This window comes from Penicillium pulvis (genome assembly GCF_028828015.1).
Source record: "Penicillium pulvis strain IBT 33274 chromosome Unknown contig_5_segment0_segment0, whole genome shotgun sequence".
Lineage (NCBI taxonomy): Eukaryota > Fungi > Ascomycota > Eurotiomycetes > Eurotiales > Aspergillaceae > Penicillium > Penicillium pulvis.
The window spans coordinates 2946637-2971172 of NW_026643078.1; the positions used below are offsets into that span (position 1 = coordinate 2946637).

General features: G+C 46.8%; 11 protein-coding genes across 11 annotated transcripts; 7 read left to right on the forward strand and 4 right to left on the reverse strand.

Moving 5' to 3' along the window:
* Positions 1-161: 161 nt before the first annotated feature.
* N7503_007666 (SDR family NAD(P)-dependent oxidoreductase) lies at positions 162-1032 on the forward strand (the record flags this gene model as incomplete). The annotated part of the gene is made up of 3 exons (XM_057067213.1): positions 162-730; positions 779-941; positions 1003-1032. 3 exons carry the CDS (start codon positions 162-164, stop codon positions 1030-1032), a joined length of 762 nt encoding a protein of 253 aa, XP_056920894.1.
* A 419-nt stretch (positions 1033-1451) lies between these two features.
* N7503_007667 (alpha/beta hydrolase) lies at positions 1452-2500 on the reverse strand (the record flags this gene model as incomplete). Its single annotated transcript, XM_057067214.1, has 2 exons — positions 1452-2143; positions 2206-2500. The coding sequence occupies 2 exons, from the start codon at positions 2498-2500 to the stop codon at positions 1452-1454; spliced, it is 987 nt and encodes a 328-aa protein (XP_056920895.1).
* A 995-nt stretch (positions 2501-3495) lies between these two features.
* N7503_007668 (cytochrome P450) lies at positions 3496-5287 on the reverse strand (the record flags this gene model as incomplete). Its single annotated transcript, XM_057067215.1, has 4 exons — positions 3496-3649; positions 3705-3868; positions 3930-5048; positions 5225-5287. The coding sequence occupies 4 exons, from the start codon at positions 5285-5287 to the stop codon at positions 3496-3498; spliced, it is 1500 nt and encodes a 499-aa protein (XP_056920896.1).
* A 601-nt stretch (positions 5288-5888) lies between these two features.
* On the reverse strand, positions 5889-8154 carry N7503_007669 (uncharacterized protein; the record flags this gene model as incomplete). The annotated part of the gene is made up of 3 exons (XM_057067216.1): positions 5889-6605; positions 6666-7974; positions 8123-8154. The coding sequence occupies 3 exons, from the start codon at positions 8152-8154 to the stop codon at positions 5889-5891; spliced, it is 2058 nt and encodes a 685-aa protein (XP_056920897.1).
* A 1187-nt stretch (positions 8155-9341) lies between these two features.
* On the forward strand, positions 9342-10304 carry N7503_007670 (SDR family NAD(P)-dependent oxidoreductase; the record flags this gene model as incomplete). Its single annotated transcript, XM_057067217.1, has 3 exons — positions 9342-9393; positions 9451-9675; positions 9736-10304. The coding sequence occupies 3 exons, from the start codon at positions 9342-9344 to the stop codon at positions 10302-10304; spliced, it is 846 nt and encodes a 281-aa protein (XP_056920898.1).
* An 864-nt stretch (positions 10305-11168) lies between these two features.
* On the forward strand, positions 11169-13290 carry N7503_007671 (flavin-containing monooxygenase; the record flags this gene model as incomplete). The annotated part of the gene is made up of 6 exons (XM_057067218.1): positions 11169-11464; positions 11522-11527; positions 11580-11607; positions 11659-12419; positions 12483-13175; positions 13239-13290. The coding sequence occupies 6 exons, from the start codon at positions 11169-11171 to the stop codon at positions 13288-13290; spliced, it is 1836 nt and encodes a 611-aa protein (XP_056920899.1).
* Positions 13291-14307: 1017 nt separating this feature from the next.
* On the forward strand, positions 14308-16012 carry N7503_007672 (uncharacterized protein; the record flags this gene model as incomplete). Its single annotated transcript, XM_057067219.1, has 3 exons — positions 14308-14723; positions 14787-15280; positions 15345-16012. The coding sequence occupies 3 exons, from the start codon at positions 14308-14310 to the stop codon at positions 16010-16012; spliced, it is 1578 nt and encodes a 525-aa protein (XP_056920900.1).
* Positions 16013-16245: 233 nt separating this feature from the next.
* N7503_007673 (NADH:flavin oxidoreductase/NADH oxidase) lies at positions 16246-17541 on the reverse strand (the record flags this gene model as incomplete). Its single annotated transcript, XM_057067220.1, has 1 exon — positions 16246-17541. One exon carries the CDS (start codon positions 17539-17541, stop codon positions 16246-16248), a length of 1296 nt encoding a protein of 431 aa, XP_056920901.1.
* A 429-nt stretch (positions 17542-17970) lies between these two features.
* Positions 17971-18981, forward strand: N7503_007674 (uncharacterized protein; the record flags this gene model as incomplete). The annotated part of the gene is made up of 3 exons (XM_057067221.1): positions 17971-18025; positions 18084-18612; positions 18672-18981. The coding sequence occupies 3 exons, from the start codon at positions 17971-17973 to the stop codon at positions 18979-18981; spliced, it is 894 nt and encodes a 297-aa protein (XP_056920902.1).
* Positions 18982-20064: 1083 nt separating this feature from the next.
* Positions 20065-21107, forward strand: N7503_007675 (carbohydrate esterase family 5 protein; the record flags this gene model as incomplete). Its single annotated transcript, XM_057067222.1, has 2 exons — positions 20065-20679; positions 20745-21107. The coding sequence occupies 2 exons, from the start codon at positions 20065-20067 to the stop codon at positions 21105-21107; spliced, it is 978 nt and encodes a 325-aa protein (XP_056920903.1).
* Positions 21108-21869: 762 nt separating this feature from the next.
* On the forward strand, positions 21870-22979 carry N7503_007676 (uncharacterized protein; the record flags this gene model as incomplete). The annotated part of the gene is made up of 3 exons (XM_057067223.1): positions 21870-22095; positions 22145-22540; positions 22606-22979. 3 exons carry the CDS (start codon positions 21870-21872, stop codon positions 22977-22979), a joined length of 996 nt encoding a protein of 331 aa, XP_056920904.1.
* Positions 22980-24536: the final 1557 nt, after the last annotated feature.

Sequence of the window (24536 nt, forward strand, 5' to 3'; positions counted from 1 at the left end):
ATCTTTTGTGTGCTTGTGTAATTTTGTAGAATGGTCGATTTCCGAGAGGAAGAGTCGTCGAACAGCATCCGGCTACTTAAGTCAAGTGAGCATCTTTATCTGGTACTCAAAAACGTCAAATAATTTTTTGTTTAACTGAAAACAACCCACCTCAACTTACAATGTCTTACGCTGATCTCAAGGACAAAGTCTTCTTCATCACGGGCGCTGCCTCTGGGCAAGGTCGTGCAACCTCCCTCGCCCTCGCTCGTCAAGGTGCAAAGCTTGGCCTGCTGGACCTGAACGACCCCCAAGAAGTCATCACCGAGATTGAAAAGATTGGCAGTCAGGCCATTGGATTTAAAGTCAACGTGACCGACTCTGCAGGAATTGAAGCCGCCGTTAAAGCGACGAAAGAGAAGTTTGGAAAGATCGACGGTGCAGCCAATCTGGCTGGATGGATCGGAACTCAGGGGTTCAAAGGAAGAGGATACGCATTGGATGTTATCAAGGACGAGGAATGGGATTTGATGATGGCGATCAATCTCAATGGTATTCGGAACAGCTTATCATCAGAGCTGAGGCATATTAGCGACAATGGTAGCATTGTGAACGTCGCTAGTATTGCTGGACAGCGGGGATCTCCATGGAATGCTCCGTACGGGGCCGCTAAATGGGGTGTGATTTCCTTGACCAAGTCAGCTGCACAGGAGGCTGGGTCAAGAAACGTCCGGGTTAACGCAGTAGCTCCGTGAGTGGCCAATTCCTTCTTGATAAAGATGAACGCTAATGGACATAGTGGCGTTGTTGATACACCTCTTGCTACTGCTCTTGGTGACGCCGACGTGGTTTTCCAGAGAATGGTCTCAAAGAGTGCACTTCAACGACTTGCTCAACCAGAGGAAATCGCTAGTTGCATCTTATTCTTGCTAAGTGAATCATCTAGCTTCGTCTCAGGAAGTGTAAGTTTTATGCATTTTCCTGCCTCGTGGGATAACAAATACTAACTTTGGCTGGCATTAGGTCCTCAATGCAGATGGTGGCTTCCAGTAGCTATATTCATACAGAAAATGTAAATATTGACGAATTAACAAAGTGTGCCTACATTTGAATTGTTTCAAATCTTTTTTTCCAAGTCGTAGCTTTTTTGATTCCGCAGTAAATCTTGATTTTGAACCTACATTCTCATTCAAGTTCCATATCGAAATTTGTAGAAAATAAGCAATAAAAAGGGACACAAGAAAGACTCTTCAGTCTCCGCTTCCATTGTCGATTTATTTCTCGACGAAGTCAGCACGAAACTTGGCACGGAGCTTGGGCAATCTTGCGTGGCTATACAGATTTTCTGGGAAAGTAGACACTTGAGCTTGCATCTAGCCAAAGACAATAAACCATGCCTTATATAGGCCCTGAATACTGGAAGGGGAGAATATATTGCTAAGAGCTATCTGAAGGCACCTGGGCAGTTCAAATTATTTACTAGCTTTCCGCTGCACAAAATCGACAATAATATCCAGCCCTTGATCGGTCGCATCACCCATCGGAATAATAGTAAAAGCATGGCAGGCCCCCTTAACCACAGTCAGCTCAGTAGAATTGCCAGCTTGTTGCCACTTAGCCGCCATGAAAACACTGTCATCAAGCAGCGGCTCAATATCTCCCGACAAGAACAGCGCAGCCGGCATATCCTTCAAATCCGCATACAGAGGCGAGATGAGCGGATTCTTCCTGTTCGCCATAGGTATATGACCAAACCCTGCTTCACAAAAGTCCATCATACCCTCCTTGCTCAGCACGATATTTCGAGTGTGCTCAAGAAGAGATGGAGTGTAAGTGAGGTCGAAGATTCCGTATCCAGCCACAATTGCATCTAAAGTTGATCGCACGTCGACCCCATGGTCTCGACGGAGAGAGAGGCCTGTCGAGACTGCAAGCCATCCACCTGCAGACTCGCCACCGAGAACTTTCAGTGGTGCGCCCAGTTCCTTCTCGCCTGCTGGGCTGAGCGCGTAGAGAGCTGCGTCAACGCAATCGTGGAGCGGCTTGGGGAAAGAGACTTCGGGTGCAAGTCGATATTCAACAGAGGCCATTGTCAGACCCAAGCGATCGGACAAAGTGGTCAAATACGTATCGTACGAGGCATTGCTACCAATCACAAAGCCACCTGACAATTATCCAAATGAGTCGATATTCGATATCGGGTTTTGAGACAAAAGGACTGCTTACCAGCATGAAAATGTAGCCAGACTCCCCTGCTCTGTTTCTCCTTGGGTGCGATGATTCTCAGTTCAATTTGATATCCATCTCGTCCTTGCACATTCACGGTCCTTGCGTTGGGGTTGAGAGCAGGCGCTTTGAAACCGTTGAGGCCTTCTCGCCGCATTTTGCGGTAAGCAGCTGGTGATTCACATTCTTGCCACTGGATACTTCCTGCGAGTTGGGCTTCAAATGCGTCCAAAGTCTTATGTCGAGCCTGCAGGGTGGCTTCGTCGACTGGAATTGGGAGCACGTTCAATGTCATAATGGCTTTAGGGATTGATGATTCAGGTACAAGCATATGAGATGTCGGCTGCTATCTTTATTAAGTTTCTTTAGTAAAGAATCCTTGTTCTCATTAAAGAGTCTCACGGAAAACCACAGGAATATGATTGGATGATCACAGCCACCGGAATACAAATATCAACGGAAGAGCTGGCTCGGAATGGAATTATGCACGGAACCTTGCTGGTTGGACGGAACCAATCAAGTCGTGTGGTACAGCGTAAAACTTATGCATTTTGTCAAATGAATAAAAATAAAAATAAATGTCCTATGGATATTTTCGATTAGAAATTGTAAGAAGCAAAAAAGGATGGACTCGCGGGGAATCGAACCCCGGACCACTCCCATGCTAAGGGAGTATTATACCACTAAACCACAAGCCCATGAAAACTCTCCCTCGGGGAATCGAACCCCGGTCTCCCGCGCTTATCGGTGTTAATGACAAGCGGAAATCATGACCACTAGACCAAGGAAGATGAGATAGTCGAGTTTCCGCTCGACCACTTGGTGTTTTGTTGATGTCGCTTCCCAGATTCATGCGATTATGAAACATAACAGAAAATGAGTGCGGCATCCGCTGCCAAGACCTTAAGTTACATAGAGACTGTAGATGAGCATCAATATGACATGAATTTTCTATAAGGGTAAAAATCTGAGGCACCACAGAGTTCGAAATCTTAATCAAAAAGCATTAGAGCAATGTGAAAAATCTCCATTAACCTTGCGAATTAGAACCGTTAAACAAATCATACCATGGTCACGCTACGTAGGACAAAATCAATCAATCAAATAGCTCTATTGCCTGAAGTGAAAATATCTAAAACCTGAATTGAAACTCAAAATCCAACATCTGACTTTGTGGCAGCCATCGGCCATAATATGAAGTGGCCACCAGGCTTGAACACAATTTCCCCTTTTCAATATCAGTCAGAACAGTCTCCCAATCTGTCGCGCTCCTGGTATTGTTCTGCCTATTCAACCCCTTCGCTTCAACTGAACCATCAAATCGTTCTTTTCCCACAAGAAAAAGGTCTTCTGCTTTTCCCAACCAAAGGACTCGGGCAGAAGGGAAAGTTCAAAGTTATACAAAACCTTCGCAAGGATAAGACGCATTTCGTGGTATGCCAGACTATTCGATCGTTAATCACTGGGAACTTCGACCGGGTATCTAAGGGGAACCATACTTTTTTCCAAGACAGTTGCGGGGGCCAAATGAGAATGGTTGGAAAGCTGCTTTGTTATCACTGGCAAATTCATCACCAATCCAACGCTCAGGAATGAATTCCTCTGGTCGCTTGAAGTTTTCGGGGTTGTGGAATGTAGCCCATTGGTTAACGGAAAGAGCGATCTATAATTATTATGATGTCAGTCATCCACTGAATACGCGAATGATTGAAGTGCGCAATTACCTTTCCCGGAATATGTTCTCCACACACGAGCAAACCCTCGTCAGGGGTGATCCGAGGCAGACCGACAGGAACTGGAGGGTAGATGCGCAAAGCCTCCTCAATACACGCATTGAGATAAGTCATATGCTCTAGAGCTCTCATCTCAATATCCGCATCCTTCTCAAAAGTGTCACGAATCTCCTTTACAATGATATCCATCTTGGCAGGGTTCATCAACAAGTAGTAAAGCAACCCACTCAGTGCGGTAGCTGTAGTCTCAGTACCCGCAACCATAAAGACCTGCGAGTTGGCATACATCTCCGTCCGACTTAGGCGCAGATCCTCCTTCTGGTTCATCACAATACCCCAGATATCAGGTTTCTGAATCGTGTGACTGCCATCAATTCGTTTATCAACACGACCCTGGGAAGCCCGGTAATGAGAGATACTCTGCTGCTTCAACGCCTTTGGAATGAGTCTCTGGGCAATAGGCGCAGTCCAAGGCCAGTAGCGCGCCATTCTGCGTAAAGCATTTGTTTTCATACTGACAAACACAGCAGAAACCCAGTTCGTGTTTCCAGTGCCAGCTAACAGATCCAAGGAAGCACCAAATGTCAAATCACCCATTATGTCAAAGGTCGTCAGGTTGAGCATGCGAACCATATTAATGTGTGCCTTGGGATCATCTTTGATTTCCTCGTCGAGCTTCTCGACCAGCATATCCACGTATTGACAGATCAGCGACTGTTGTTCGCGGAGCGCGCGATCAGAGAAGGCATGTGAGAAATTGCGTCGGAAACGTGAGTGATCAGGCCCACCTGCGCGGATGATATCTGGGGATCCATTGAACGATGGGCCATAAAATCGGGGGTCCTTCTCTGTAACTTTCTTTCCAGCTGCGGCGTGGCCGTAGATCCCTTTCCAAGCTTCTCCGCTTGTGTAACTTAGCTCGTCTGGAGCGACACGGACTACATTACCGTATTTCACGTGGAGATCATTAACCCAGTTGTTAAGGTCGCCTTTGAATGTGTGGTAGAGTAGGGGTATCCGTGTTGCGGCAGCGAAGGTTGGGCCTGGAAATTTGGCGAGGGGGCTGATGAATACTTCATAGTATATATGCGAAGCGAAGGCAAGTATAATCTAGTCGGTGTATGTTAGCCAAGTGTGCTCGTTAACCTTGTATTGGTTATTTTTTGTTCAGGGGAAGTGGAAGGAATGTGGTTGTCAAGTTGGTGCTATATGTTGGGAATAGAAGAGAAACATGGAGAAAGACAGCCGATGTCGACTAGCCATCTATTGAGATTCAACAAACATACCGAAGTGACAAGAACGGGGATGGGGTGTTCTTGAACAAATTCTGAGGCAGATTGAAGAAGCATCTTGGAATTGAGCCAGTCTTCTTCCGATCAAAAGAATTAGATCGGTCGGGTCAGCAGCATAGCAAGACTGCAAAAGTTGAGGGTAAACAATTGACGTCTAATATATTCAAGTTTTCGTTTTTATGCTACTCCAATCAAAGTTTATGCATAGTAAAGCCTGCACAGCAGTTTGGCACTTCAAGCTTTCTCTTTTGCGGGGTAGGCACCTTGTCAAGCCCGTTATTACGAGGTATGGATACATCATTACGCCGAGCTATGGTGTGGGTACTATTGGGGAATTCCAGTATTTTTCACGTATCCATGCATAACGCTCGGTATAATTCATCCACGTGATACATAAATACCTCCGCGGAATAGCCTGCTCCACAAGTCTGCATCTGTTTCCGTGTTATGTGATGTCAGTGAATAATTTGGGGCGTTTGACCATTTTATTGGGGCCTAAATCATGAACAGTAACTAATGCGATTGACGATCATATCCACAGCTTACCATGCATCTTCACCGCAGTTCCAGTAGACCCATCGAATTAAACACAAATGAACCGGAGAAAGAAGATAAACTGATAAACTTATGATATCATTATACAAGAATAATAAATGTGTTACAAAAGATCCCCTCTGAAGTCAGTTGTGGAACAATCTAGAGAAAGTGGAGCCTCGAACGCCATTTCTTCAGGGTCCATGCCCATCAAAAATTGAAATTGTAGTTCGTCCAGTCTGAAAGGTAGACCTTCAGTCGGTAAGCTTTCAGCCATCATCATAGAGCCAGGCATAAAGCTCTGGCTCTTTGATTCTGAATGCGTCTGTACTGCTGGGCTTCTATCTTGTTCCGACCGATCCATGAAGGTTTTCCAAAAGGTCTGAGAGAATATGTCCAGATCGGCAGAACAGTCCAGTGGCATACTCTGATCGACTGAATTTTCACGTGGTGGAGATACTGAGAACTCTTCTGGTGGTTTAAACGCATTGTCGGAAGGCAGAAGATCCTGTAAATATTGGTATACCTTGGATGCCGTTGCGACTGATTTGGATAGTGTCTGAAGAAGTTGGCTAGCACCGTAAATCATTCCCTTCAGAAGCTCGTTTGAAACCACGGGGGTTGAGTGGCACTCTTCTGGAATGAGGTGGTATAGACTCTCGACTAATGCGGTAGTCAAAATGTACCCGGATGGCTTCAAAGAGGTGGTTGTGATCATGTAGCTTCGAATTGCTTCTATGATTGCTTCGCATATTGAAACTGATGTTTTACGGCGTTCGATGTCATGCTCTTTAGACGTCAGAGCCTTATGACGGATACTCAGACGGAGGGATTGGAATCGCTAATGGCTATGTTAGCATGCTAACTTGGGATAGACTATGTATCAAGAGATGCTTCATACCAAGAATCCGATCAGTCTCTGGCGAATATGTGCTGCCCCTTCAACGCACATATACTCTGCGACCATAGAAGATTTCCAGTGAAGACTTGAAGGTATTTGCCGATAGGAAAGAACAATCCGGGTATCCATCATCTGCGACTCCTCCCAGTCATCGGCCTTTGGAGCTTGGGGTGAAAAGAAACCATCCCAAATATGAGCCCACAGGCGACTAAATGAGATTAAGCTCTGCAGGACTTCGTACTTGCTTGAGCCTATATCACTGTGGACTTTGCTGAAGTCGTTAACGGCACTTTCATCCTCACGTAGAAAGTACGTAATACCACATTTCTGGGTAATGCGCTTGTCAAGGAAATAAAGTGTCCACCAAAGTCCCTGGCGAGAAACCAGTTCACAATCGTCACTGGGCCATAGGGCTTGGTTATTGAGTCCGATTTTGAGCGCAATTTGAAATCCCTGTGTGATGCTCTGTAAAGACATGTGATGCATTGACATTTCGAGGAGAAAGGCAGATGAAGTAATGTGGTAAATGACGGTTTCAAGGTCCGCATCGTGGAGTTGATTGAAGTGTTGCATCAATTTGAGCCCCTGCAAGTAACTTTGCGAGATCGGTCGCGGCTTGCAGGACTCAATAGGGCGGGTGAGAGACTCGGCATACGCTAGCATATTCAAAAGGAGAGCGATGATCTTGCAACTATCAGGTCCTATCACAACTCGATGGTTCTCTGCGTCATATCTATGGAGTGATAGAACCATAGACAATCGATCATAAATGATGGTCTGGTTCAGGCATGGAAAATAGGATTCAAATTCTTGGAAGAACACGCTGACAAGTTCCCAAAGGACTTGCGGCTCTGGCAAAGTGACCGTGGCTAGCGCAGATTGAGAGATACCCTCAAGCTCGCTAAGAGTGCTAGATCGGCGCATACTTCTGAGCGCATTGAGCTGAGACCCGATGGGTAGGCTGTTGAGTGAGGGGGTGGTGACGCCGAGCATATCCGGCTCCACCGGTTCCTTCAAAGGACTCGGAAGATCTTGATACGAGACAAAACTGCCAACCGAGCGGTTGTCAAAAGCATCGTTCTCTGAAGTATCCCACATAGATGGCGAAATATCCTTGGAGGATCGATCAGAGTCCGCCATCCTCATTACATCGTAAGATACGGTGGCAGGAATTTCTGTGTCGTGGAGGCTTCGTTTTTCGGAGAGTGCTTTCACCTGATCCTGAAGTTGTGAAAGCTGCTCCTTCAAGGAAACTGAGGTTTTGCTTCGTTTTCGCGCTTGCGGTTTGGGAGATAGTTCTGCAGATTGTCTGTATTGTGTTAGCATCCAATTTCGAAGATAAACGCAAAAAACCCCGCTGGGCATGTAGTTGAAATTGCCAAAAGGCAAAACAGCGATTGAAAAGATAATGGGGGGTTTTTGAGGTGCTGTAAACACAGCCCTTCAAAAGGACTTACTGATTCCTGATACGTTTCTTCTGGGCCGGCATTTCGTGTTGAATGTCTCCCGCATATTGGCAATCAATTCCTCTGGTTTGACAACTAGAGCATTTGGGCTCTCCGGAGCACTTTGGGTACATTAGTGACACTATTCAAATCGTGAAAGAAGAAAAAAAAGTATTATGTGAACGCACGGTACTGACCTTCACTTTACGGCGTTGACATTCCAAACTAAATACCTCAAGAATTAATGCTGTAAATATACGAAAACAGAAGACACCTACCATGCTTGTGAGGTATATTTGTCACGCTTAGAGCCTTCCTTGCGACCTGCTTCCTTCGGCATGGGGATAACACTTGTTGTTTTAATTTATGAAAGGGTTTGTAGTTTCTATTTCTCTTGAGCTAGAGAAAAATCGTAAAATGAGCATGCGGTTGCGAGTTTCAGAAGAAGTGTGTGATACGGAAAGAGAAGGAATTGGGTGAGAACGGGAGAACGCGAGGCATGGAAGTCCGGGGAGGCGTCGATCCCTGGTTTCGCTAGTACATAACTCGTGCGGGGAAGCCTGGCTATGGCGGATACTCCGGTACACGCTAGACAATGAAAGTTATGTTTTACGGCATTACCCCACTTCCGCCACGGCATCATTTTGGTTTTTTTAGTGGTCACGAGTCAAGGGAGCATACATTGAGTTTCGTTTGGCCCAGATGATTCCACATATATCCTCGACGATCCTGTTCAATGAAATCCATGACCCGAGTTGCGACGAGCCTTTTTTTGCCGATCGGGCTGCTGTTCATGCTAGAATTTACAATTCAAAAGACACAAGTTACTCAAATTTTCAAGTCACCCAAGTAGTTCATCTTGTTGGCGACAGAAAAGCTCATTGGATTTTTTTGGCGGTGCGAAGGCTGCAAAAAAAAACGCACATGTCTTGCATACGAAGATATGCAGGCAAAGAACAAATTTGGACACAGAAAGGTGGAAGGTTGCACATCATTTAATGAAATTAGAATGCCAACCAATTCAGAAGTCATTTAGAGATCTTGGGGCATTTCAATGGGCAATCAATATCTACGGAATTGTTCCACGGAAGATCACTCCAAACTTCCGGTCGGAGCCTGGGCGGTGTGAGTAGTCAGCGCGTGCATGCATATTCTCTTGTATATGAAGCTCCACGGAGCCATACATTAGGTGATAGGTCGCAACTTGGAATTTTGGAAAAAATTTGACATTATGTCTAAAGGAGTGAAAATATTAGATGGAGTGGCCCTGGTCACTGGCGCAGGTTGGTAAAAAAGTTCCTACAAAAATATTGCAAATGGCAGCTTATCGTGATGAATAGGATCTGGTATCGGGCGTCAAATATGTATTGCCTATGCTCATGCGGGGTGCAGGGCTATCGCTTTAGCTGATGTCAATCTCGAGGGAGTCAACGAAACCATCTCGTTGATCAAAGCCCAAGGGTATAGCACGAAGACCCTAGCATTGGAAGCAAACGTCGCGGATGCCAATTCAGTCAAGAATATGGTTGCTCAGACTGTCAAAGCTTTTGGAAGCATAGATTATGGTTCGTTTTTCGAATTAATGCAAGGTTGGCACGGCACTGACACTGACACTGGAAATACAGCTGCTAACGTCGCCGGAATCACAACCACCGCTCGAGTCCCCACCGCGCAGTACCCTCACCAGGAGTATGATAAAATCCTGGAGATAAACACAAAGGGTATCATGATTTGCATGCAGGAACAGATACAGGCGATGCAGAAACAAACGCCGATTTGCACTCCTGGTATCGATAACCCACGTCGAGCGCAGCGAGGAAGCATCATCAATATTGCCTCCATCACTGGCTTTGCTGGTTTGCAAAACATGATGCCATATAATGTTTCCAAGCATGCCGTGATTGGTCTCACCAAGTCTGCGGCGGTTGACCATGGCCGCGACGAGATTCGTATCAACGCTGTGTGTCCGGGTATGACCGAGACGCCCATGGTTGCGACTCGGACTACTTCCATCCCTGGAAAATCGAGTGGCTGGGCGGTGGATGGCAACACAAGGCAGCGACTTGCTATTCCCGAGGAAATTGCTGATGTTTGTATATTCTTGAGCGGTTGTGGTGCCAGCTATGTGTCTGGGTCATCGATTGTGGTCGATGCAGGACATTTGGCGGCATTGCGGTATGAGAGTCACTTGTGATGTATTAGTTAGCAACTTTCAGATTGAGGTCAGAGAGGATCCGGTTTCGTTGCATTCCGCTGTTGAAACGAGTAGGGGCGGCTGAGAAGGAAAGACAAGAAGAGCGAGTGATAATACGCTTGCATGTGACGAGTTCTAATCAATTTCGTCCAAGAATAGAGAGCTTATGTACAATGAATGAATCAATTCCATTGGAAAGAATATAGAACACAGCTCTTTTTGATGTGAATGGCTACATATAGTCTTCGCTAAGTATCACCATGAACGATGTTTCTGCCTGATATTACAGGTCACAAATACACGTGTCGAGTCAGAAAAATTGCTTTGTCTTAGATCACGCACGGTTGGACTAGTCGGTATTACGGATGGCACATTTTTGCGCATCTGGGCTTGACAATTTTGGTCCTCTTATTGTATATGAATTTTATCGCGTATTGGCGGACTCGAAAAAAAAATGAAAATAAAAAAAGCCAGGTTCTACGGTAAAAATATTGAGAATGACTTCTGTCCAGTTGACTTCATTTTATCCATTCTTCTCGCCTTGTATCACTCCTGGTAACGGAAATCAACTTCTGGTAGGTACCCCTTTTTTTCTCCTGAACTCATTCCGCGGAATGCTTTTTGCCTTGGGCGTTAATGTGAGTCGGAAAGGTTACCGTACCGCGCCACCGTTACCGTTAATTACTAAACATCTGTATAACTTGTGCAATTTATACCGGAACCAGAGATCCAACGGCTTCATATTGTTTCAGATAACAGCATTTATACTAGTTATTTAGTCTAAGCTTCCAAGGCAAACAAAAAGATTTGAAATCGTTTTACTTTGCGATCTATCATTTCCTTGAAGCAAGATCACGCTCCATCATGCCCAAACAAGCCCAAGAAGATGTTCTCAAATCCTACGAAGAGATTCTGCCACCCAACGTTTCACAGGGGGAGGCAACCGAATTTTACAAGGGAGTGAACGATGTTGCATATGCCATATCACGGCTTCCATTGGGTACACCTCGAGCATTGAAAGTGATCTGCGTTGGTGCAGGCTTCAGTGGCTTGGCGTTCGCAAGAGAGGTTGAACTTGGCAACCTGACCAACGTGAATCTCACGGTATACGAAAAGAATGCCTCAGTTGGAGGAACTTGGTATGAGAATAGGTATCCCGGGTATGTCTTGTTTGCTCCAAATTAGCTATGAATGAATGTTTACTGACTTGTTCAAAGATGCGCGTATGTCACTTCCCTACCATCACTATAGGACGAGACTAAATTTATATTACAGTTGTGATATTCCTGTGCATAACTATCAGGTATTGGAACTGAATTTTGATTGATACTTCGGTCGGCTAATAAAATCCTAGTACTCTTGGGCTCCGTGTCCTTACTTCAAAAGCTACTATGCTACCGGCAGGGACATCCACACATACATCGAAGCAGTCGCCGATCAGCACAATCTTCGAAAATACGTGAAGGTCTCTCACAAGATTATCGGCGCTAAGTGGATTGAGGAAAAACAAAAGTGGCAAGTGAAGATTGTCGCAACCGACGGCAGAGACCTGATGGTCAGCAACCGAGTAAACAAAGACGGAGAATCTGGAGAGCCTTTCATTGAAGAATGTGACGTTTTCATTAACGCTGGAGGATGCTTCAATGACTGGAAGTGGCCCAGCGTTCCGGGTAGAGAAACCTTCAAGGGTGAAATGATCCATTCTGCTGCTTGGCCGAAAAATGCCCAGCTTAAAGGCAAAACTGTCGCTCTGATTGGCAACGGCAGTACGGGTGTCCAAATTCTACCTAATATTCTTGAAGATGTGGAAAAGGTTTATGTTTACATTCGTAGTAAGACATGGGTGACGGCCAGCTTTGCTCAGAAGTTTGCTGGTCCGAATGGCGCGAATGTTTTCTTTTCAGAAGAGCAAAAGGAGCATTGGGCCAAGCATCCTGATGAGTATCTCCAGTATCGGAAGGAGGTTGAGTCAGAGTTGAATTCTCGTTTCCGTCTTTATCTCAAAGATTCAGAGGCGCAGAAACAGGCCCTCGAATACTCTATCTCTCAGATGACTGAGAAGCTCTCTGCCAAGCCAGAAGTCGGTCAGAATTTGATTCCAGAGTTTGCTGTGGGGTGAGTAAATCATTTTTGTTTTGTTCTACAGGGTGCTGAAGCTAACAAAAAAATCACTTGCAGCTGTCGGCGCACAACACCCGGAAACGGTTATCTCGAGGCTCTCTGCTCACCCAAAGTTGAGATCATCTGGGGGGGCGTCGAATCATTCAATGAGACTGGTCTTTTGGCAACAAATGGTCAGCAAAGAGATGTTGACACGATAATCTGCGCTACAGGCTTCAACATGTCTTTCTCACCTCGTTTCCCTATTATCGGTCGCAATAATGTCAACTTGCAGGAGAAATGGGACGACAACCCCGAGTGCTACCTCTCAGTTACCGCTGCTGATATGCCAAACTACTTCATCTACCTTGGTCCAGCTAGCCCCCTTGGACATGGCAGCGTGGTCAGCTCCCTCGAGCGCGTGACAGAGTACATTGCTCAGTTCGTCCGCAAACTTCAAACGGAGAATTACAGCGCTGTTATGCCAAAGCCACATATTCCTCGTGCGTACCAACGCCAAGCTTTGGCCTGGTTGGAGAAAAGTGCCTGGAGTTCCAATTGCGCATCGACATACAAGAATGGTAAACCAGACGGTCCTTTGATCTCACTTCATCCCGGGTCGAGATTGCATTATTTCCAGCTTTTGAGTCGCCCTCGCTGGGAGGATTTCGAGTGGACCAGCCTGTGTGAGGATGAAGATCTCACATTTGCCTGGCTAGGTAACGGTTTTATCGTTGAGGAATGTAAAGAGGAGACAGAAGAGGATTTGACGTAGGTGGCCCAATTCCCCGTACCAAGTTAAGAATTTGACTGACTAACGTTGAATCAATACAGGTGGTTTATTCCCCCAGTTCAGGCCGACAAAATGATTAAAGCAACATTTTGAGGTTGAGGCCCTAGGCTGAGTTGTTCCGTTTTAGACCATATGAGCTGTTTTGGTGGATATATATCTTATGTAGAAAGCAATCAAGAAAGTGATTTGAGTACGTTCAGTCAATATAGTCAATCTGCGGTCACATCAACTTCCAAAGTTCATCATCATACTAGCCCGTATCTTTAAAAATACTACCGTTCCGATTTTCAGTTTGGGTAAGGATATTGAGTGGCGGTTATTAATTCATTCCGAAGTAGTCAAACTGTTGAGGCATTCTCTATATATATGCTGTCTAGGACTTCTTTGCCATAATTAAACCAGCATTGGTGGTCTAGTGGTTATGATTGCCGCCTTCCATACTACCAAGTATCACAGCGGCAGAGCGGGGTTCGATTCCCCGTCAATGCATTTCTTTTTGCACGGCCAGGCCGATTGGCAACTAATGTCAGGATCTTACTTTTTGAATTCATGTCCTGGAAAAAGCACTTTCTTTTGATCTATGTCAACAGCGTAGCACGTCCACATAAGTCAAGGAAGGGTCGCAGGGCGAGGCAACTGAGCCGACCCACAAAAAAATACGACCACAACACCTCGCCCTGTCTCTTATCTTCTTTCTTTTACAAAGGACATACGAGAATACCTGTTATCTTTATTACTAGGACATATGGCTAATTACCAGTGTCAACCTTGAAACTTACCCCGCAATTCCCCATACTCGTATGCAAAGCCTAGTCCGGGGCTAAAGTTTATTTCTTAGGCCATATCATTCCGAATTTATTAGTTCCTTCCGTGGAAAGATCATAAGCCACAATCTGGGAATGCGGGGGATATGATAGATCTGATGAATCATCCATAGTTGTTGGCTTCAGCCACTGGGGTATCGGCATTTGACATCGGTTGATGTCCAAAAAACAACCACAGCGCGTATACTTGGATGTAATTATTTAAGAACCTATCCCGGGTTGTGTCCTTGGTCATTATATTCTTGAGAGTTTTAGCCAATACACTCTTGGATCAATTTTCAATATCATGCAGCTCAATAATTTAGAACCGACTGAAACGCTGCAAAGCCGAGACGACCAATTCAATAAGAAGCAACATGTCAACTTGTACACTGCTGCCGTTGTCTTCTTTATTACCCTAAGCTCCGCTGCTTATGGTTATGCAGGCTCTGTCATCGCAACAACTCTTACACAGCCGTCTTTCATCGCACACTTCAAATTGGACACGGCTCCAAATGCAGAGTCCATCACAGGCGCGATGAATGCACTGTTCTATACCGGCGGCGTGCTTGGTAGTTTCTTTGCAGGATGGACCAGCAAAAAATTTGGACGGAAGTTTTCAGCGGGACTCGGAAATGGCCTTCTCATCTTTTCTGGTGCGCTGATGACCGCGTCTGTCAACTCAACCATGTTCATTGCATTCCGCTTTTTCAGTGGCTTTGGGTAGGTGTCATCCCTCAATTCTTAATCACGCCTTTTGTTGACATTTTCTTCGTTCACTCTTAGCGGCGTGATCATCCTCTCTAGTGTTCCCATCTGGGTCGCTGAGCTAGCTCCACCCCGACTCCGGGGCATCCTTACCGACCTACACGCTGTCATGATGATGTTCGGCTATACACTTGCTTGCTACGTCGGGCTGGGCTTTTACTTCGTCCCAGGCAATAACCAGTGGCGGGGACCCATCGCATTCCAGATGGTACTGCCCGTCATCATCTTATGCGGATTATACTGGTTACCAGAGTCGCCGCGATTTTTGTTGTCAAAGGATCGCGTTGAGGAGGCGCGTGAAATCATTTTCCGGATGCATTCTAGCCCAGATGATCCGGAGCAAGAGTTCGCACGACGGGAGTTCTTCCAGATGAAGAAGCAAATCCGACTCGATGCAGAGTTTGCCACGTCATACTGGAGTCTTTTTAAGAAACCATCTATGCGGAAGAGATTGGCGATTACTATTTTCCTTGAGTTTGCTCTCATGAGCTCGGGTGTCTTAGTTATCCTGAGTAAGTGAACAATCTCATCGGGTATTATCAAAACGTGTTGCTAATTTTTGAATTCTCATAATAGATTACGGCTCCATAATCTGGAAATCCCTCGGTTTCAACACGGTTCAAATCCTCAACTTCCAATGCGGCTTCCAACTAACTGGCCTCGTCTTCAACATCATCGCCATGACATTCGTCGACCGTGTACGCCGCCCCAGACTAATTGCCGGTGGTCTACTAAGCTGCGGAGCTCTAGTGGGCACTCTCACGGCACTACAAAGTTTCTATCTCGGGACTGAGAACCGTGCCGGACTAGGCGCATGCGTCGCAATCATCTTTCTTTTCCAGGTCAACTTTTCCCTTACCCTTGACGGGCCTACCTACTTCTATATTGCCGAAATCTGGCCTTCGCATGTTCGTTCACAAGGCTTCGCTATTGCGATGGCCGTTCTTTCAGCTACCAACTTGATGTGGCTCCAGGCTACGCCTTACGCCATAAGTACTATTTCGTGGCGCTGGTATTTGGTTTTCACCTGCATTCCGGGTGCTGCAGCGTTCGTTGTTATCTTATGGTTCAAGGACACAAGGAACAAACCGCTTGAGGAGATTGCGGCCATGTTTGGCGACGGAGACATGGTTGCCGTTTATCAGCGAGAGTTGAATATGGGTAATATTGATGAGGGGGATGACAGTAGGCTTGATAGCAAAAACATGTCCGGCCCGTCAGTTGAGATGGCCGAGAATGTTTGAGGGCCCTCAATATAGAGGGGAGTGTAGCATTAAGATCCGAAAGCAAAGAAAGGAAATATAACTACCAATTACTTGAAATGCAATTTGGGATACGATGCATGTGTGTTACTGATGTCATCTATTGAGACTTCTGGAATTGTTTGAATGTAGTCAATCACCTAAAATATTGATATTTGATTTCCAGTCACATCGCTTCTACCAGTATCTGTTTTGTCATTCTAATATTCTCTCTCTCAAATTTTAGAGGTTGGGCCAGGTCGAAGTCGCTGTAGTTGCACCGGCCAGGCGACGTCAACTCCAAGCTCCGAAGCAACGTTCAGCACCCAGTCTGGTTCTCGAAGGAATTGCCGACCAACAGAGATGATATCAACACCAGGTCCTCTCATCAAGCTGCCCTGCACCAGGTCGCGAGCTTGCTTGGCCTCAGTGATCAAGCCCACCGTTCCGACCAACAACTTGCTCCCTTCGGCTTTCAAGACCTGCTTGACTTTTAATGCCATCTCGGTGTGCTTGTCCCCACCATCAAAGACGTTGAATTGAGCTTGATAGTGATTTCCTCCTGAGCTGACATCGATAAGGTCGACACCCAGATCCGGCAACAACCTGGCCAGCTGAATGGTCGACTCTATCGTCCAGGTTCCAAATTTCTTTCCAATATCCGTGTTCTCCAGCCAATCCGTCACACCGACTCGAACGAACACAGGCATCTTTTCCGGGATCACCGCTCTGACAGCAACTATGACCTCGATCAAAAGACGAATTCTGTTCTCGAAGCTTCCACCATATTTATCGGTCCGACGGTTGGTGACAGGACTGAGAAACTGGTTGATGAGATAGCCGTGTGCGGCATGAATCTCAACGACATCCACACCAGCATTCACAGCCCGCTGAGCAGACTTCGCATAATTCGACACCAGCTCCTTAATCTCGGACTCTGTCATTTCCTTGGGTACATGATAGCCACCAGATGGATCAAGACCTTTGCCATCCCATGAGTTTTCGGCACCTCCAGAAGGGCCCAAAACATCATCAGGCCACCCATCATCCTCCTTAGGGGCCCTTGCACTCGATTTCCCTAACTCCTGTGCAACCAGTGGAGGCTGTGTACTCGACTTCCGTCCGGCATGCGATAATTGTACACCACAAAGTCCACCTTGGGAGTGAATGAAGTCCACAAGGGGCTTCAGACCCTTCTCTTGAGCATCATTCCAAAGACCTGGACAGTGCGGTGTGATGCGGCCATTCGGCTGAACACCTGTGGCCTCAATCATAGCCAGGGCAGCGCCTTTGAAAACATTGTGTCCGATCGTTGTAATATACAGAGGTGTCATCACGCCCTTGAGGGGCCCTGAAGATTCGATTGAGTAAAGACACATCGGGGAAACGCATATCCGATTTCTGAGGGTGATTGACCGGATTTGCAACGGTCGGAACAATTCAGGTGTATTTTCGTCGATCTTGTAGGGTGTTCCGGCGGTGATTGGGAGTGGTGCCGGAGTAGAGGCTGGGCTTTTTGAATTCTGAGCCATGTTGATGATTGATTGAAGCAGCAAGAGTGGTATTTTCTTCAAACTGCTAGCTGCGGCGTTGCAGGTACCTTCAACTATATGGTATCCTGGGAAGCGGAACGGTGCGATGTCAAGGTGACAAATTTCCGGTCAATGATGCTGAATTCGGATCAAAGTCTGGAATTGTGCATTGAACGTGATTCGGCCAATCACAAGACCCAGACTAGTCGGCACTTAGTGGAAAAGGAATGTTTTGTTGATTCCGGGAATTTTGTGCTGGTTCCGCGGAATCCTCAACGCACGCTAGGTGGAGCTTTACAATTGCTATACAGAATTTGGCCTCTCAAATTTCCTGGCCAGCTTTTATCACCGGATTTCCCTACAAAGTGTCGTTATTTCTCAAGACAATACTCTTTCAGATCTTATTGACTTCAAATACACCCCGAAACAATGCCGCCTCTAAGTCCACAAGGCAAGAAAGCGATCATTACTGGCGGAGGCTCGGGTAAGTACTCTGTGATGCTCGAACTTTGAACTCCAGCTAACTGTCAGCTCAACACCAGGAATCGGTCTTGGCTTTGCAAAGGCATTATATGAGAATGGCTGTTCTGTCTTTATAGCCGACCTCGGTCTCCATGCCGCAGCCAAAGAATGGCTCCAAAGTATCGGAAGTCGCTCCTCCCCGAAGGTACGATTTCACAAGACCGACGTTACAGACTGGACACAGATCGAGTCAGCATTTGATGTGTTCGAGAAAGATTTTGGCGGAGCACCCGATATCATTGTTCCTGGTGCAGGAGTCTACGAGCCCTCCTCGAACAGTTTCTGGGCCGATCTAGATAGTGCGTCGCATTACAAAGTCTTCGATGTGAATATCATGCATCCGATCAAGATGTCCAGAATCGCTATCAAGAGACTACGCCGCGCTCAAAAGCCTGGCGTCATCGTGCATATCTCCAGTATTACGGCACAGATTCCCAGCGTCGTAAATCCTCTCTATTCGGTTTCGAAGCAGGCTATCAGCCAGTTCGTGAGATGTATGGCACCTCTGGATGATCTCGCCGGAATTCGAGTGGTAGCTGTTGCACCTGGGTAGGCAGATTGGTTTTTCAGACAGACATATGATCGTTTTGCTAATACCTTTTTGACAGAGTCGTGGATACTCCGTTGTTTCGCGATAGCGCCAAGGCTCGGGCGCACATTGACTTGGAAAATGACTTCACTCTGCCACCGGAGGAAATTGTCAAGGCGATGATGTCGCTCGTCACAAATTCGAGATATCCGCCCGGGACTATACTTGAAATTGGCGACATTGGTGGCTGGCGAGAGGTGGGTCTGTTGAATGATCCAGGTCCTCAGGGACGATCAACCCTGCCGAGGCCGAAAGCCAAAGATGCCATCAAGCTTGTCGAGGCAGCCTTGGCGGACGATGCAGGGGCAATCAGCAAGCCACGTCTGTAGTTCGGGGTAAACTTCCGGCCTATAGTGAGTATTGCGATCGACATGCATATGGGGAATGGTGCCAGGGAAAAATTTACTTCCCATAGAGATATGATGAGACTCGAACCGAAATAAAGGTCGATAGCTCAGAATTTCACCATCGCACTAAGTAAAAAACTCTTGACGCTCTTGAATTAAGAAGTGCAGGGGTTTTCGACTTGAATGCGCCGTTTTGCGCCAGTGTATGTTGTAAATAGATATTTAAACCATGGAATACGCCTTGGAGCCGAGTCATGCCATGTGGAATCCAACTTATCCTAAACTCTATATAATTGGTTGAATGAGATGACTTCATCTGGCTATAGTTTTACAAATTTTACCGAGGTTAAGCCTTATCTAATTCTGGGCGTTTCATTTTAAAAGTCTAGCTGCAGGACCCTTTTTTCATCCATCGGCCGAGCTTCCCGAATTGGGCTCCACGACTCAAAATTGAGTCGATCTATTCAATTTTCAATCTAATCAAATCTCCAGATTTTCGTATTTTTGTGCCCAGTTTCAAAATGCTTCTAATATGCAGAAGTACAGATCTGAATCCGCGCCCGTTTGTCGCCTTGATATTGTGGCGTAAAAGCTATTCCTACTGACTTTGGCCTGCTGCATAATGTAGACTTGAGGAATCAAACATCAGAATCTACCAATCATTTGTGAGCGAAATGGAAAAGAGATAAGAGGAAAGTCGTTCGTTGCAAGTGTTCTATCTCTAATCAAGATCTATCTAAAAACCCGTAGAAAACAATAGATCTATCGGATAAAGTTTTAAACCCCGAACCACGAAACGGACGCCATGAAACAGGGTCCACCAACACAGTTTCATCAATCTTGTAATTGAATCCCCAGTTCTAGAACTCAAAACTCAGCTCACGAAGTAAACAGCAAACCGGGAATGATCCTCGGCCCATTGGTATCTGTCAAGATATAAAATCTCGCCAACTCCCTTCCATCTTGTAGTCCATCCACTATCATTCTTTTCCTCATCTCTCCTTTCCACAGTCTTTCCAGAGCCGGTCTCTTCTCTCAATTATTCTCTCTTTCAAACTCTTCAAGATGAAGACCGCAGTCGTTCTAGCCCTGGTCGGCTCCAGCCTTGCGGCCCCCACCTCCACCATCAAGGAGCGACAGTTTGGCACCAGCAGTGGATTCGGCTCTCTGACCTCCCTCCTTGCTGACTCTGGCTCGAGCTCCTCCCTCAGCGGTACGGGAACTACCAGCGGACTTGGCTCCCTGTCCTCCCTCCTCGCCGGCTCTGGCTCGAGCTCGAGCCTGGGCTCCCTCAGCGGTACGGGAACCACCAGCGGACTGGGCTCCCTGTCCTCCCTCCTCGCCGACTCTGGATCGAGCTCAAGCCTGGGCTCCCTCAGCGGTACTGGAACCACCAGCGGACTCGGCTCCCTCAGCTCTCTCCTCGCCGACTCTGGTTCCTCCAGCAGCTTCAGCAGTCTGAGTGGACTCCGCAAGTTCAAGCGCGACACCGTGTCGTCGACCATGAACGGTGTCACCGACAACACCAGCTGTGAGCCTTTGACGCTGATCTTTGCTCGCGGAACTGACGAGACTGGCAACATGGGAACCGTTGTTGGACCTCCTCTCGCCACGAAGCTGCAGTCTTTGACTGATAGCAAGGTCACAATTCAAGGTGTGAACTACGACGCTTCTGTCGCTGTATGTCTACCCTTCTGTGTCGCTTGAATTCTGTGATACCTTGATACTAATCATTTGATTTATAGGGTGACTCTACCATGGGCGAAGACGGTGGTTCCGACATGGCAACCCTCGTCAAGACGGCTCTTTCCAACTGCCCCGACACCAAGGTCGTTCTGGGTGGATACTCGGAGGGTGCTATGGTCGTTCACAACGCGGCCAGCAGCCTTACTGCTGCCCAGGTGGCTGCCGCTGTGCTCTTCGGTGACCCATTGAAGTCTGAGAGCGTTGGCAAGCTTTCCACCAGTGATGTGAAGGAGTTCTGTGCCACCGGTGACCCCGTCTGCGAGAACGGTGAGAATGTCATGGCTCACCTTTCCTACGGCTCCGATGCGACTGAAGCTGCGGAGTTCTTGATCAAGGCTGCCGGCATCTCCACTAGCTCTTAGATGGATAGCATGCTATGCACTGCCTGCTGAGGCGCTATACTCTGCTGGGACATTCTCTGACTCTCTGGGTATCAGCTACTTGGTTGTTGTCAATCGCTTGGTAAGGTCGGACTGAGACATCCGTGAAGCTAAAGTGTTAGCTACATGTATGTTAGATTATTTTAGGACTAGCAATGGTGATATTGGAAATTCGGTGTGAAGTAAGATGTGCCACATGACTAGAATCATGCTAGTAGTTTATGTAATACTGCGGCGCCACTTAATGCTTAGGTGCATGAAACGTGTATTAGCGGAAGAAGATGGAAAACGCCTTAATCTATGGGAGTATTTGGTCATGTGAGACACAACGTATGGTTGAATGCTGATTGGCTATTACGAGCGCCAGTCATTACATAACCACTAGGTTGGTTAGCTTACATGAGCGAGATGTGGGCCCAGTACAAAGGGAGCATTTAGCCGACGCGGCGAACTCGGCGAACTCGGCGAGCGTGGGAGACCTCAACGACGATTACTTGATAACAAAATACTCATTCGAGATGCTCTACTTCGCAGGATTAGAAATCAACTGCAAGCCACGTTGAGTCATGTTTCTGATCCATTGTAAATGCAAGCAGCGACGTTGATTATAAAAGGGCACGAGAATCCGTCCATATTGTCTTTATCCAGATCAGCAATTCAATAAACATTGAGACTTCAATCTACTATTTTCGCACGACACAACAATCAACAAAGCCAAGCAACACGGAAAGGTAAAAAATGAAAATGACTCCTAGAATCTTTGTCACTGGCGCCACTGGCTATGTTGGCGGCCACACCACTGGAGAGCTCATCGCCGCTCACCCCGAGTACCAAGTCGTGACGCTCGTCCGGAATGAAGAACAGGCAGCAAAACTCAAGAGTCACTGGCCGGCTATTACCACTGTCGTTGGTACTCTGGATGATGACAAGATCATCCAAGAGGAGAGCGCCAAAGCGAATGTAGTTCTGCGTAAGTGATTACGGTCCAGATACAGGATAAAACTAACATCATATATCAGAGCTCGCGAGCTCCGACCATATCCCCGTTGTGAAGTCTGCTATCGCCGGGCTGGCAACTGGAGGCGGCAAATTGATTCATATCTCTGGTACCGGAGTTCTCAACGATATGTCTACTGGTCCTGGTAATCCAGCACCAAAGGTGTACGACGACGTCGAAGATATTAAAGAGATCACTTCACTTCCGGAGACTGCTTTACACCGCGACGTTGATGATGCTGTTCTGACCGGTGGATCTCTGCACGGTGTGGATACTGCCATTATCTGCCCTCCCCTCATTTATGGTGTGGGACAGGGCCCGATCAAGAAGAGGAGCATGCAGGTCCCATTCCTGAGCGAGGCGATTCTTAAGAGGGGCCGCGGTTTCACCGTTGGCGAGGGCAAGAATATCTGGGATCGTATGTGAAACCCATTCATCGCGGGATTTCTTTCCAGGCACGCAACATGCTAATGAAATGATCAGATATTTATATCGGAGACTTGGCAAAGGCATGTGTGCTTCTGATCGAGGAAGCACTCAAGCCGCAGGGTGGATCTGCTCAGTGGGGCTCTGAAGGCTACTACTTTGTTGAGTCGGGTGAAATCGCATGGAAGGACGTCGCCGAGAAGATTTCGTCAATCACCAAGCAACTTGGAAAAATCGAGAGTGCAGATGTCGATCAACTGTCCGTTGAGGAGGCCAGCAAATTCCACCCCTGGGCTCCAGTCCTGTGGGGTGGTAACTGTCGCAGCAGAGCGACGCGTCTTCAATCGCTGGGTTGGAAGCCTCAGGGCCCAACTGTTTGGGAAGCTCTTCCGGCTATGGTCAAGGCAGAGGTGGATGCACTTGCGAAATAAGTCAGCTTTGTGGTCAAGGATTTGCCAAACACCGCTGGTATCAGGGTATAAGTTACATTCATACCAGCACCGTCCTCAATACCGACTGTCAAGTTTCATTATTTAGAATCAGATGATCTGCAATGTTTTTCTTCCCTCAATAGATTTTAGTCATAGAATATCACAATGTTCTCTCACATATTATGTGCTACACTAGAATACCGGATGTTTTGTTGGAAGCTGCAATTGTTACAAACACCGATGCAAATTGTTGTTCCAGTCCCACCGCTAATTCCCAGACTTAGATCTGTCCAAGGCTAGTATAGGCACGTTTCTTACAAGCAAGATGACTGAATTCAGCTGATGTCTTACTTACAGGGTTGAAAATTGTGGTTTCGGGTTTTCCTCGGCGCTACTCCCGATTCGGCCTATTCCGCGTCTTTGAGATGAACTTCAACTTCTCATCACAGAGCACAGCCTCACTCAAAATACCAACGGTCTGTGATTGCCGACCTCTTGATCTGACTGACATATATTCGCGCTACTCACGCCACTAGCATCCAGTGCGGAATGAATTGGCGTGTCAATTCACCATAGCGATATTCCCTTCCCAGTATCACCTTTACCCCACTTTTGCGTCTCTGACTGCCTTATCTACAGTCTTACTGGGAGTTCGGCGACTCGGATTCTTACTCTACCATATCAGTGAAGTCCTCAGTCAAAAGATGACTTTTCAAATCCCGTTCCAATCGCGGGGAGAGACACTTTCGTTGTGCGGATCCGAATCCATGGAAAATGAAGTAAGCGACGACTCCTTCTGGGTCAATCAAAAGAATGAACTCTACGATCAAGAACCTGAGGAGTCCGGACTCACTTCAGTCGAGAGGAGTACGCATTTAGGTAAAGTTTGATACCGGTTTGCTCGAATTCCCTGGACCAACCCGCTCACTGCGTCACTCTATTAAGGCCATTTCGATAGCCTAGCAAGGAAGGTCGAAACATTCATCTTAGGAACATATCCCACTTCATTAGAATCGAAAGTGGTGCAGCAGGCTCTTTCCTATAGTAAGAACTTGGAATATGAGATAACAAGAAACATGCTCACAATCGTGGCAGGACTCTCGGTCATGACACCCCGTGTGCTTCCTGCAACGAATTCACTTAATCCGTATCTTCAATTCTGGTTGCCACTTTCCATGAACGACAAGGCTCTCTTTTCCGCATTGCTATCTGCCTCTCTTTCCCATCAAACAATCAATTGCCTCCTCGATGGCGGAGTCTCGTTGTGGACCAGAGACACTGAGCACAATCTTCAAGTTTCTTACGGAGAGACTATCAGGGCGATTAATGACTCTCTACGCGATCCGATCCGTGCGACAGCTGATAGTACTATATTGGCTGTTCTTATGGCAGTGGAAAAACCAGATGTACAAATTGACAAGCCCTGGTCGCAAGAATCTCCATTTCAGGCTCCACTTCAGGGCCTCCAGTGGCTGAAAGTCCATAGTGCCAGGGAGCCTAATGTTGCCCACCAGGACGGCTTATGCAAGATCGTCAAGCTACGCGGGGGCCTTTCCA